Below are 14,177 nucleotides of genomic sequence, written 5' to 3'. Positions count from 1 at the left end.
GATCATTTGTGATGTTCATTCACTTCGTTGAGATAAAAGGGTTTTTTCGTGTTTCCTCTTCAATAAATGCTACATGCAAACTTGCAGTGTTTTACCATGTATAACATAATATATACACATTCTTATTTGATATAAAAAATTAAATCAAAAAAATAAACTTCCCGTGCATTTTTGTATGGGTGGAAAACTAGTATCTAAAAAAACGGAGTAATGTTTATGACAACTTGACAAATCATCTTCACGCTACATACTCCACAATATTAAAATGAAACCCCATTAACATGAATTAGTGCCTTCAATAATTCATCAATGGAGTTCGCCGGAAAACCTAACCTCAAAAACCTACCAAAAGTACTTCTCCTTCGTCCACCACCAGTTTTCACTATCTACGAACCCGAATTCTCTCAACATTTCGACTGCATCAAAGCTTACGAATCTCCACTCCCTCTACCCCACTTCCTAACCACTGCAAACTCCGCCGGAGTAACCGCCATGATCGCCAGCGGTCACACTCAAATCACCGGCGTCGACATCCTCGATCACCTCCCTAACCTCCGATGCATCGTCACCACCACCGCTGGTCTTAATCACATCGACCTTGCCGAGTGTCGCCGCCGTGGTATCGCCGTAACCTCCGCCGGAGACTCGTACTCCGACGACTGCGCGGAATCTGCGGTGGCTCTTGTGATTGATGTACTTCGGAATGTTTCTTCTGGTGATCGGTTTGTCCGAATAGGTGGTTGGAGTGTTGATGGTCAGTTTCGTCTGGGTAATCGGGTAATTTCATCTCTAATTTTGGCTTGCATTTTTAGTAATTTGCATCAATGTAACAGTAAGCTTAAGATAGCTTCTGTTATTAAAGACTTTTAACAACTTTTAAGAACTCTAACAACCTTTAACAACTTTCAACTAGTAATAGGTTAGTTAACTAATTTCAACTACCTCCTATTACAATCAATTACTATGGAAACACTTTAGATATGGGTTCTTTTTGTTGCTTAATTGCTTGATTTATTTATCGTATTCGCCTGAAATTCCAAAAATCGCCAAAAAGAAACATCGAAACACCTATAAAAATAGAAAAAAGCTATGTTACCGAATATGATTGGATTTGGCTCATTATTAAAGTTTAGTTGGACTATTTGTTTTTTTCTCATTTGCCGAGACAATTCGCTAAACATTAATATCTCTTATTGCTTATAAGTAAAAACTATAAAAGTTCGATATTTGTAATCGAGACGAATATAAGAGAACTCTACTTGACTCTATTCGCCTTTTATATAATGATGTTTCAGATAGCTTAATATAGTGTCAAAAAACAAATGGTGTAACTAAAAACAGCGGAAGTGTTAAGATTGACTCTTTCAAAAATGTCTCTATTCACTAACGAACTTTGTGACTTTATCTTCTATATGAGGTACCTATTTTATCTCCTGATTAGTTAGATTTACTGACTTACATCTAACAGTACTTTACCTGCTAATCGTGTTCTCCATACAAAGAACTCTTATGCATATATGTTCCCTTATATTTACCATCATAGAGGGGTGAGGGGACTTAGAAATCCATTATCACCCACTATTGTTAATGGAGATTACCAGGAATTCTTCTCCAAATGATCTCCCAAAGGTTCTGATTTTGAATCCACTACCAGTCTACACCCTCTATGAAGCCGAATTCTCTCAGCATTTTCACTTCATCAAGTCCTATGAGTCCCCTGTCCCTCTCCCCATCTCCCTTGCTGCCGCAAACTCTGCCGGAGTCACGGTCATGCTCATTGGTGGATACATCCCCATCAATGCGAAAGACATCCTTGACCACCTCCCCTCCCTCCGCTGCATAGTTTCCATCACCGCTGGCCTTAATCACATCGATCTTCAAGAGTGCCACCGCCGTGGCATTGCTGTTACCTCCGCTGGTGACACTTACTCTGACGACTGTGCTGACTTTGCAGTGGCTCTTTTGATTGATATTCTTCGGAAGGTGTCTTCTGGTGATCACTTTGTGCGCAGAGGTGATTGGAAAATAGAGGGACTGTATTGTTTGGGTCGTCGGGTAATCTTATCTTATGTCAAAATTTGACTCACATTTCAGATTTTTACTCCCTTTGTCCCTCTAAGATTACCTATTTGCCTTTTGTAATTGAAAAAAATAAAACTTTGGCCTTGTCATTCATGTTTTTTAGTGGGTGCATGAGAGGGACAAAGAAGTCACAATATATTGCAGTCTTGAACTATTAGCATTGTGTCAAATATTGAACCTTTGCTACCATGGTGTTCATCCTGGCAAGAGCCTTTGTAAGCGTGTCCACCTTGTGCTGTACCCTACTTCAGTTTGAGAATAAATCACACTTTTTTTTGGACTTTGAAGACGGATGACACATAGATATTAAGTCGAGACTCCAATTTTCTGAACCTGGGACGATTGCTCATGTCCTGGTGATTGTGCTGAAATTAACTAGTTGACTCATTTCTCAAGTAAAATTATGATTTCATGCTCATGAGTTACTAATTTCAGTAACAAGTAACTATTATCCTAAATGCCAATACTGCAAAAAGTACTGACCGTCAGTTAATCATTCTACACAAATACTACTGACCTGAATTTTCTTTTTCCCATATTTCTTCTCTGAGAATTCTTATTGTTTGCATCTGCTAATTACAGTTGTCAGGCAAGACGGTAGGAATCATTGGATTGGGAAGCATTGGCTGTAGAATTGCGAAAAGACTAGAGGCCTTCGGCTGCAGAATTCTGTACAACTCAAGAAAAGAGAAACCATCAGTTTCTTACACTTTCTACTCAGATGTTACTGAGTTAGCAACTAACAGTGATGTCATCATAATAAGTTGCGCTCTGACTGATCAAACCAGGCACATGATAAGCACTGAAGTGCTATCGGCATTAGGGAAGGAAGGCGTCATTGTTAACATTGCACGGGGGCCTATAATCGATGAGAAAGAATTGGTGAGATTTTTAGTCGAAGGCAAGATAGCTGGTGCTGGCTTGGATGTTTTTGAGAAAGAGCCAAATATACCTAAAGAGCTTATCGCTATGGAAAATGTTGTTCTGTCACCTCATGCTGCGTTTTTAACTCACGAGTCATTTCGTGATATTTTTGAGCTTGTGAAAGGGAATCTTGAAGCTTTCTTCTCAAATAAGCCATTACTTTCTCCAGTCATGGATGTATGACTCCATGATCACCCATTTACTTAATAATCAGTTTCTAGCAGTTTGCAAGTGATGGATTTCTGTTAATTAGTACACCTATATAAGAGAGTGTGACTGTAGGCAATGGTATGTAATGGTTAATTAGATGGTTATTGTCTTAGGACTTAATGCTTACGAGTAAAATTCTCTCTCTATTTATGAGTTACGTGCGAAGCCATATGATATCAATTATTATTACCGTTTTTGTTCTTCCTATATGGAATATCTTTTGAAAAAGAAAAAATGTCGAAGTCGGAAGAACACATAGAAACAAAGGGAGTAGTTTATAATATGATCTAGTTCAAATGTTGGGAACTTTTTTCGTCTATCCGTCACTCATTGAAAAGTAAATCAGATGTTGACGAGATAGTTTTCTTCTTTGATCGATGACAAATTTGAGGATACAAACTGGTATAAACTAGTGAAGCACAGAGTTTTTTTTCCAGATCAAATAGGAGTTCCTCAAGTGAGTCCAATGAGTTGATACACAATCTCATATGTACGTTATGTTTCAGAGGTATCGGCCAGTCGCACCACGTTTCATTGTTTTGAACGACATTACAGATTTTGGAAAATGGAGCAAATGCAGCCATAAATTCTGATACAAATCTGAACAACATATCTTTCAAAACTTCACACATTCACTCACTCCATTCTCATCAATGGAAGAAACAGAGCCATTACCAAAACTAGAGGCTCAAAACCTCCCAAAGGTCCTTATCTTGAACCCACCTACAGTTTTCCGTTTATTTGAAGAGAAGTTTTCTCAACACTTCAACTTCATCAAAGCCTACAACTCTCCCCTTTCGATCCCGGAATTCCTCTCCACCAGCAATGCCACTGATGTCACCGCTATGTTAGCTAGCGCTGCAGGGCCTTCGATCACAGGCCGAGATATCCTTGACTATCTTCCCTCTCTCCGCTGCATTGTCACCGCTTCTGCTGGCGTTGATCACATTGACATTGCTGAGTGTCATTGCCGTGGCATTGCTGTAGCTAATGCTGCCGATGTGTTTTCAGGCGACTGCGCGGAAACTGCCCTCAGTCTGTTGATTGCCGTCTTCCGAAAAATATGTGCAGGTGATCGTTATGTTCGGAGTGGCAGTTGGAAGTCCAGTACTGAAGACTATCCGTTGGGTTTACAGGTAATATTTGGAGAACTTTTCTCTGCCGAATTTTCTTTTGGGTCCCCTTTTCAAAAACCTGTAGTAAAGTGAATTTCCTTTAGGTTGCCCTCGCACAATTCCACTCACTCAGAGGCTGCCCTTTCGATACATGATTCCTGTGTCTTTTAAAATGGTCGTCGAGACTTTCTCCAGTTTATGATGCATGATAAATGATGTGTGTCTTTTGTAAATGTTCGTCGAAATATATAAGTCTCTTACTTTCTGTCTTTCTCCAATTTGTAATATATGATGTCTGTCATTTTAAATGGTTGGCAAAAATCTAGAAAGTTGTAGTAATAATAGAGCTCTTTAACTTTAACCCATTAATATTAACAAGGACATAAAAACCTGCTTATTGTTCCTAATATTGATCCACTAGATAAGACAATTAATCAAGAATGTCTTGACCTAGTGGTTAAGATTGAATGTTGTGAATGATAGGTCACAGGTTCGAATCCCCATCCCCTGGATAAAAAAAAAACCTAGACAAGACAATTATATGGATGTGCACTTGATAAAAGAATCGAGTTGAGGTGGGGAAGGCTTAACCTCGTTGCGCTCCACCTGAGTTCGAATCGGTATCAATCCTCCATTCATAGTTCATGGGATGATATTCCACTTAACCATGAGTGATGAGATAGTCAGATAGGTACTTAAGATGAGCTTATATAATGTACCAAAAAAAAATTTGATATACATGCACTTATTTAGTTAGTTTGTTACCAAACTTAAGATTCCTTGATTAGATTATTTGAAAGATAATAGTGACTATATTTTATTCTAACAAATATTATATGATAAATTTTCTTGCCTGCATAACTATTAATGCAATATTGCAAGGACCCTAAGATATTTTAATAAACAAGTTCATTCCTCAAAGTTATCTTTTGTTCAATTGAAACTTTTCCTAAACACTAACTAATTTATATGCTCTTAACAAAAAAAAAACTAATTTATATGCACATCATCTAATGCTATGACAAATCATTGGTCAGGAAAATACCTATAATTAGGGCAGGCATGTAAAGTGCTGTGGCTCCTAAATGGCATGAGTTATGATGCTTAATTCTAATTAAGAATGAAGACACACATGTTCTTTTAAATAAAAAATAAGTTTTATATCCAATCAAATCTAAATAGGGTTGCAATATCATTACAAGAAACTCAAAAGCACTCTATTTTTCTCATGTTGGCATTCCTACCAGAATTAGTGTTGCTTCGAAAGGAGTTAGCTCAAGTGGGTAGAGCGCTCCCTCTTGGCCCTTGAAATCAGAGGTTCAATCCTTATCAATGCTGGGGTATTTCCTTTGCATGCTATCAATGGCGGAGCCACTTTGGGGCACGTGAGGTCACGTGATCCCGGAAATTAAAAAAAAAAAAAATTAAAGATTTTTCGAGAAAAAAAAAAGAAAAAGAAAAGAAACTAGCAGCAGGCAGCGTACAGTAAGTGTAAGTAACGGCTAATTTCTTGATACTTCTTTTTGGCCCACTTGGCCACTTCCATATACTCCTTCCGTTTTTTTTAGATGTAACATATTGACTTTGGGCACTATTCATCCAATACACTTTGACCACTAATTGTTATTTATACATAAGAAAAAATATAGTCATGTGGATCTTGTTTGATTCGTCACGATATACACTTTCCAAATATATATTTTTTATAATTTTTACTTTTATACAATTGGAGATATTATCGGTCAAAGTTGTGTCTCGGCAAATGTGAAAAGTCCAATGTTACATCTAAAAAAAACGGAGGAAGTATTAATTATGTGGTCCCCAATTTTCCCAACTCTCAATTCTTATCAGATTTTAAATTAAATTAAAAATCATTTAATTTTGAAAACTATCCATTTCTCTCTCCTTCCTTTCCAAATTCTCACGCTTAAGATTTTTTTTTACCTCACACCCTCACGCCTCACGGTCTCCTCCGTCCAGCCCAGTCAACATTCAGGCACCGGATCGGCACCGCCGCACCGCACCGCAACCTCCTCCGACTAGCGCGCGCCCCGCAGCCGGCAGCCCACAGCCATCGCCATCAGGCGTCAGGTATTACTGCAGAACTATTTACAGAATTTAAATTTTAATTCTTTTACATTATTTATTTTCTAATTCCTAAATTAGTAAATTGTATATTTAAAATATTATTTGATTGATATTAATTGTAATATTTGTATATATGTGTGATTTTCAAATTTGTTAGGTGTGATAAGTGATTGATGCATTTAGTTAGTTTGTTGTTTAATTTTTTGTGTTGAAATGAGATGTAAATTTGATAAATTAGGTAGTGTTAATTAATTGATATTTTCTTGAAAAAAAGTATTATTGACGTTTTCAAAAGATGAAGACCTTCATGGCTGGTAATTGCTTATTCATGTTGTATATTTACATTCGAATGTGTTATTTCTGTTATCTATCCTTCTGTTTGGTGCTTTTGTTTTGATGGAGACTATTGTATTTGTTGGTATCGTGGAGGGGCTTAAAATTGTGACAACTTGCTATTTGCAGACACAAAATCACGGATACGTATTGGCTAATCTATCAGTAGATATGAGCAAGCCTTTATCCGAATGCACTTGTAATTTTTATTTATTTTTGTTATGTAATTTTTTCTTAGTTTGGAATGTATGACAATGAATATTAGACAATGTGTGTTTGCGTTGTATAATTTTCAATATTGAATATCCTTTGTCTTTTTTTGTGACCCCTCGATTTTGAAATCCTGGCTCCGCCACTGCATGCTATGCATGCCTTACCAGCCAATGTGCTGGTGTTTCCTACAGGCTAGTAGGCTTGTAGGGGTTAGTCCTTGAGCTGACTTAATTTCCTAATTAAAAAAAAAATCAATCCATTCAAAAAAAAAAATTCAAATAAATACAAATAAGCTCAACTAGTTTCAAATAAGTTATGAAAATGAGCTTCGACAAATTTAACCAAAGGAAAATGATATAAAAATTTAAAAATAAAAATATTAAACAATAAATAAGCATTAGTTACATTGATTAATGTGTGATTATGTCATAAATTTTTAATATAATACTATTTTAGAAAATGTTTTTGATTCTTATTTACAATACTAAGGATTGCATATATCTCTATTATATAAGCCAAGGGGGAGCTATGGTGTCCCCCTTTAAAAAGTCATTTTTGTCCTTAGCTAAATATATAATTTGATATTCAAATCTTCTACAATATATCATTTCCTAATTTAAAGATGGGGTCAAAATTCTAATGATAAATTAAACTAAATAAGTATTAACAAAGTAATTTTACACAATTAGAAAAATGGTTATTTAATTAGAAAAAATTACAAATTTATATTGACTATAAGACCTTATATCTAAATATTCATTATAATTTCTAATCACTTTACATTAGTTTGTGCAACAATAATTATAAAATCACACTTCTAAAATTATATTTAGATGAATTTATTAAGAATAGACCCAAACAACAATCGACGCACGCATTGCGTGCATAAAAGGCTAGTAAATAAAGTACCCAAACGGCCAAATATATTTCAATAAAATTCAAGCGAAAAGAATATTCTTAATCATAGTCCAAACTGCCATCATCAAAACTCAATTAGGTAGACTAAAATGAACTCTAATTAAATACTATGGTGCAGGTAAGAAAAATTTTTATTTATTAATATTATACTGTAAAATGATAACAATGAATACAATACAACTTGTTCTATGGTTAAAACTTTAGTACTTCCTTCGTTTTTTTAGATGTTACACTTTCGAAAATTGTGGTTCCCTAGGCAAAAATTGGAGGAGTAATTAAGAGATAATTAACATGGGGTTTAAGAGAAGGCGGGAGAGAGAAAAGAGGACCCCAACTTGAATTCCCCACCACCACCCCACCACCCACCTGAAATTCGAACCACCCACCCACCCACCCAAAACCCCACCCACCCACCCGAAAACCCCACCCAGCCATCGAAAAGCCCACCCCACCCGCCGAAATCCCTACCCACCCACCTGAAAAGCCCACCCCACCCACCCGAAAACCCACCCCAGCCTCGCGAAACCCCACCTCTACCGCTGCAAAATTCCACCCCATCCTCGAAAACCCCACCTCTACCGCCGAAAATGGAGGCCGTGGTTCTGCGCGAAGAAAATTGAGAGTTTTGCGCGAAGAAAATTGAGGGTTTGCGCGGAGAAAACGCCACCTCTACCACTAGCTAAAATGGATGAATTGCTTGTAGGCTTGCGAGGCGAGCAAGAAGCACCTACTGCGTGGTTTTCGGTAGGTGGGGGTGGGGATTTCGGTGGCTGGCTGGTGATTTCGGTAGGTGGGGAAGGTTTTCGTGGGTGGGGTGGGGTTTTGGGTGGCTGGGTGGGATTTTTGGGGTGGGTGGTGGGGTGGTGGTCGGAATTCGCCGGGCTTCTGTGGTGGTGGGTAAGGAGGCTGCGAGGTGGGGGAAGGGATGGGGCAGCTGAGGTGGTGTGGGAAGGGTGGTGGAAGAGAAGGGGGAGGTTTAATTAAATTTGGATTAGTATAGAATAAGGTTAAATTAGGTTAGTTTAATTTTGATTAATCTTTATAAGTAAGGGTAAGTGAGTAATTCTACAGCATAAAACTTTCCAATTTAGGAAATAAAAAAAAGTGTAACATCTATTTAGAAACATGCAATTTAAGGAAAGTGTAACATCTAAAAAAAACGGAGGAAGTATATGAATTTGAAGTCACAAAATTAAAACCTATATTATATAATTTTTAATTTTTTTTATTATAAATGAGTTATATCATTTGCATTTTCATATTTGTCGAGCTCCATTGGTAGTATTTATTAGGCATTCCATGGTGTGATAGGCTGATGGGATAGTCAATTAGTCATAGTAATGCATCAAAACTCAAAAGTCCTAAAATTTAAAAATCTTACTAGTCAGTAGTGATCTCATTTCTCTGTTTTGCGCAACAATGGCGGGCACAACCTTCCCACAACTCCCAATTTCAAACCTCCCAAAAGTCCTACTTTTACGACCCCCACCAATTTACCTCCGCTATGAAACCCAATTCTCTCTCCATTTCAACTTCCTCAAAGCCTACGATTCTCCACTCTCTCTCCCGGAATTTCTCTCCGCCACCAATTCCTCCGCCGTAACCGCCATGTTCGTCACCAACCTCGGACCTCCGATCACCGCCTCCACCGTCCTCGACCACCTCCCTTCTCTCCGTTGCATCGTATCCTCCACCATTGGAGTTGATTTCATCGACCTCGACGAATGTCGCCGCCGCAAAATTACCGTCGCAAATGCATCCGACGTTTTCGCCGCTGACTGCGCTGATTCTGCTGTTGCGCTTTTAATTGACGTCCTTCGGAAGATTTCTGCGGCTGATCGTTTCGTTCGCAGTGGAAATTGGAGCATTTTAGGTGATTATCCGTTGGGTAATCGGGTAAATACTATTTCTAAACCCTAACTTAAATTGTTTTTCTTTCATTTAATTGCTTTTTTAAAGTGAGTTTCGTAGTTTATTTGATCGAAAGAAATTGGGAGGATCTTACCTCATTTACAGATTAGGCTTATTATTACATCTAATCAATTTAGCAAAATCTGATGATAACGTGCATTGTAGCGAAATCCATTGATTCAATAATATTTGCATTATTATTTTTATTAATTTTAGTTAATTATTATGTGAGGCAGGGTGTTTTACTGCGTGGATACCAAACTCAATAAGGGTTGACTCATAAAATAGAGATTGATATTTGTTTTGATTTCAGATAACTAAATCATTTCCAACCATATTTATATTTTGTTTAGATTAGATAGGACAACAGTAGTCTTACCTAATTATTTGAACTCTATTATTTTGTTCGAATTCGAATAGTACTTGAAAGTTGATCACAATGGTGGGCTTGTTAAGCAAAAGTAGTTGTTGCGGTAGATGATAGTTGTAGAAATAGGTGTTAGCTGTTGTACTAGAAGTTAGTGTTAGCTGTTGTACTAGTTTTCAACTGTCAAATATTAGTTGTTAGAGACTTGGAGTTTGGTTGGAAAAATAGCTTTAAAGATGATTAACGTTTTTGTAAAACTAGTTAGTTTATAAAACAACAAAATGAATTTTATTCAAACTTCAAAAGCTACCTCTACCCGAAATTTAATATTTATAGCTTGTCCAAAATACTAGTTAGAACACCAAAACTACTCTAAACACTACTTCACCAAATACAACTTTTCATCGTTATGACTTGGTCCAAACACTAAAAGCTATCTTAACGGCCCGTTTGGCCGTCGTTAATAAATTACGGTAATGGGAATGAATTTTAAGTGTAATTTTATTAGGAAAGCACCCTTAAAATCTCCATGGGGAGACATTTTTTCCCTGTGGACAAGCAATCTCACCCCTAAACTTGTGTTTTTGTCTTCAAGGGGAAACAATTTTCATTATCACTCATTACCACCTACAAGGTGGTATTGGATGAGAATGAAAATTCAAGAAGGAAAGTGGACACTTTAGGATAGCTTAGCATTACCATGGGAATGGACAATGATATTTTTCACAAATTTACACACAAATTCATTCCCATTTATCACCATTTATGACCAACTACCAAACGGGCCGTAAAAGCTATTGCCGAACACGCCTGTTGTCTTAACCAATTAACCACATTATAATGGAATCTAGAGTGATATTCATTGTATTGATTAGTTATGGCAAAACTGGTTGGTGCCTGTTTTATACTTGAATTGTATTTGGAGCTTGGTGACCCGTCATTTTGAGTATGACTGGTATGGCTGTATGGATTCAATTTTCGTAGATATTGAATTTTCAATGCACCCAAGTTAGCTGATATGACCCAATGGAAAGTAACCCCAAGAAATCCAGAACTAGTTCAAACGACACATTGTTAGATAGAAATATAGAATCATAGAAGTATAACTAGTCTTTGAACCAATCCCAATTTGAACAATCCATCTCTCACCTATGGTTTTGAGCTTTGACTTTACCCTACTTGATGAACTCTAAAATCAAGGTTGTTGAGTGAAAAAGATGGTATAACATGAGTCAAAGTTACATTGGTTAAGCACATAAGCGTTTCCTCTTAATTTCTGGCTATTAAGCTAATAATTTATTAGTGAAATGCTACCTCTCTTTCATGTTTGGTTTAGGTACACAATCCTCTGAAAATTTTATACTTTGATAGTCTGATTCCTATAGCTCTGTTCTCCTCTGTTTAGAAAAACTTGTTTCAGGCGCAATAAATTCAGACACGTTAAAGTCCAATAAGTTGCATCAAGGGCTTTAAAAGTTTGGTTCACACTTCACAACTACAATAAGTTGGGATAAGTTCAGATAAGTCAATCTTTTCTTGGTGAAGAGATCAGACTCTTCTGATAAGGCATTGAACAATTGATAACTGCACTCCTTGTGGAATTAGCGAATGCCATATTAAGTGTGGGTTCTTCCCTTTCATGGTGGGTATTTCGTGGTTTAATTTATGAATCTCATCATGTGAATAGACTCAGTTACTTGATTTTAGTAACTGACTGATAGCATAATGCTAATGGGATCAACGATTTTGTTGCTACTCTTTTCCTATTAGCATTTTTTTCGTTTAACCTGAAAGTCTTTAACCAATTGTTCAATGAGTGATATGAACTCATTAAATCGGTATATTAATCAGATACCCAGTTAGATATGTTGCTTAAGTAGAAGTCCAAGCTATTAAACTGTTAGGTTACTAGTCTGAAATTGTGGCTGCCTGGCTGGTTAAGGATGTTAGACCTTGGAGCAGAGTCCAAAAATTATTTTGATTGCTGAGACTATCGGTTCATCATCTGAACGTTTGACTAGCATTCATTCAGCTACCAAATTATTTATTTTTCGGGTAGAAGCACATCAATACCTTCATTTAGCATGTCATCATTTTCATTACAATACCTAGACTTTATTTAGCTTTTGTTATGTTGACCATCCACCAGAATTCTATCATTTTATGCATACCTTCTATTCAACTTTAGTCATTGATATACTTTGAATTAGTTAGCACATCCTAACTAGCGTGTCGTTGTTCCCATTTGGCTTTACTTGTTTCCCCTTCTCCCTTGATGACATTACTGTTTGTATCTGCTGATTTCAGTTGGGACGCAAAAAAATAGGGATTGTTGGTCTGGGAAGCATTGGCTCCCAAGTTGCAAAAAGGCTTGCAGCATTCAATTGCAGCATACTATACACTTCAAGGACAAAGAAGCCTTCTGTTCCATACTCATTTTACTCGGATGTCTACGAACTGGCTGCTAATAGTGATGTTCTTGTGCTATGTTGCCCATTAACTGATGAAACGAGGCATTTGATAAATAAGGAAGTACTATCGGCACTGGGAAAGGAAGGGGTGGTCATCAATATTGCTCGTGGGTCTGTAGTTGATGAGAAAGAACTGGTAAGATTTTTACTGGAAGGCCAAATAGCAGGTGCTGGGATGGACGTTTTTGAAAATGAGCCTAGTGTCCCCAAGGAGCTGTTGGCATTAGACAATGTTGTTTTATCACCTCATCTTGCTGCTTGCACGGAGGAGGCCTTCGATGATCTGTATGAACATGTCAAAGAAAACCTACAAGCTTTCTTCTCGAATAACCCACTACGTTCTCCAATTGTCTGATTGATTACACGTCACCAATTTTCATGCAGGTATATCTCTATTTTATCTGTAGACTCTAGTAGTTAGTAAAGTTATTTACACTTAATAATTGATTTGTGTATATATTTTCTTTTGCTTTCTCTTCTGACATTGTTGTGGTGGTTATTGCTGTTAAAGTGAAGAGGTGGGTGCTGACTACTGGCTGCTGACTGCTAATTACTTTCCAATCCATGGAGTTGATGAAAATGAAGTATATGTCAACCAATCTGTCTTCATTATGACTTGAGGAGCCTGTATTAATTCTTGGAGTTTGAACGTCTTTCTAGAGCCAAGAACAATGACAGTTCCATTGGAACGTTGTATGGTCAAAAATTTCTTCTATATAAAGAAGTTTGCTGGAATATTGATATTTGGTTTGGAACCTACTTAACAGACCTTAAGCTAGAAACTAGGAGTATGAATTTGCTGAACTTCTTCAATGTCTGTAAACTAATCCAATGTAGCACATTTATCCTGCAGCCTGCAGGTACCATCATTTTTTGATGCCGAGTTTTGTCTGTCTTGAGAGACTCCACTTGATACTATTATGGATGTGTGATTTCACAATCCTCTTTTCGATTTCCGCGTTCCATTTTCTTTCTACGTCGGTGTCCCTATCAGGAGAGCAAAAATCAGCAATCAATCTTTATGCTGTTGAAGATGGAGGCTGTTCATCATTTCTAAGCTGCCCAGAGTTGAATTGTGCTTGTCTTCTTTCAGGAGTCGAGTGAGTGAAGTGAAGATTTGATTCTTGTATTAGATGCTAAGAGTAAACTCGTGTATATGAGCAAACTATAAGTCTATAACTAGAGGTTGCACTTGTTACTAATTTTTCTCCTTCTTCGACTCATTTGTCCTTTAACAGAAGCAGGATAAAGGTTGCATTTTATAGCCTAATAAATCGTGATGACCATAGTGAAATTCTAGTAAATTTGTGCAGAAACTTCCATGTAAAAACTCCATCGCTTTTCTTCTCAAGTTTTCATCACTCCTTAATACGACTTTATTTTTTTTCTTTCTAAACCTATGGGACTTAAAGATTATACAAAGGATCCAATGGCTTCGAAATTGAATGAGGAGCCATATGAGGTGAAAATCTCATGTATGGCTCTTTAGAGTGGTAGTGAAAAGGTGGCTTATCTATGTTTTTAACACAAGTGGAATTTGTATAA

General features: G+C 37.0%; 3 protein-coding genes across 6 annotated transcripts; all 3 read left to right on the top strand.

The window, feature by feature from the left end:
- Positions 1-214: 214 nt before the first annotated feature.
- LOC104884730 (glyoxylate/hydroxypyruvate reductase HPR3) lies at positions 215-3,423 on the top strand. 2 transcript variants are annotated; one of them, XM_010669416.4, is made up of 2 exons: positions 215-777; positions 2,665-3,423. In XM_010669416.4, the coding sequence occupies exons 1-2, from the start codon at positions 310-312 to the stop codon at positions 3,187-3,189; spliced, it is 993 nt and encodes a 330-aa protein (XP_010667718.1). In that variant the 5' UTR covers positions 215-309; the 3' UTR covers positions 3,190-3,423. The 2 variants fall into 2 exon arrangements, with proteins under 2 accessions (XP_010667718.1, XP_019103210.1); XM_019247665.3 differs by lacking the exon at positions 215-777 and adding an exon at positions 882-2,055.
- Positions 3,424-3,869: 446 nt separating this feature from the next.
- On the top strand, positions 3,870-4,424 carry LOC104884734 (glyoxylate/hydroxypyruvate reductase HPR3). The gene has a single exon (XM_010669421.1). It carries the CDS (start codon positions 3,870-3,872, stop codon positions 4,422-4,424), a length of 555 nt encoding a protein of 184 aa, XP_010667723.1.
- Positions 4,425-9,198: 4,774 nt separating this feature from the next.
- On the top strand, positions 9,199-13,842 carry LOC104884731 (glyoxylate/hydroxypyruvate reductase HPR3-like). Of its 3 annotated transcripts, none has more exons than XM_019247663.3 (3): positions 9,199-9,779; positions 12,469-13,016; positions 13,470-13,842. In XM_019247663.3, the coding sequence occupies exons 1-2, from the start codon at positions 9,303-9,305 to the stop codon at positions 12,985-12,987; spliced, it is 996 nt and encodes a 331-aa protein (XP_019103208.1). In that variant the 5' UTR covers positions 9,199-9,302; the 3' UTR covers positions 12,988-13,016; positions 13,470-13,842. The 3 variants fall into 3 exon arrangements, with proteins under 3 accessions (XP_019103208.1, XP_010667720.1, XP_010667719.1); XM_010669418.4 differs by having other exon boundaries at positions 9,200-9,779; positions 13,486-13,842; XM_010669417.4 differs by having other exon boundaries at positions 9,200-9,779; positions 13,144-13,842.
- Positions 13,843-14,177: the final 335 nt, after the last annotated feature.

Source organism: Beta vulgaris, chromosome 1, assembly GCF_026745355.1.
Source record: "Beta vulgaris subsp. vulgaris cultivar EL10 chromosome 1, EL10.2, whole genome shotgun sequence".
Taxonomy (NCBI): domain Eukaryota; kingdom Viridiplantae; phylum Streptophyta; class Magnoliopsida; order Caryophyllales; family Amaranthaceae; genus Beta; species Beta vulgaris.
Note: the sequence above shows the minus strand (reverse complement) of the source record. Positions and strands in the feature narration are given on the sequence as shown.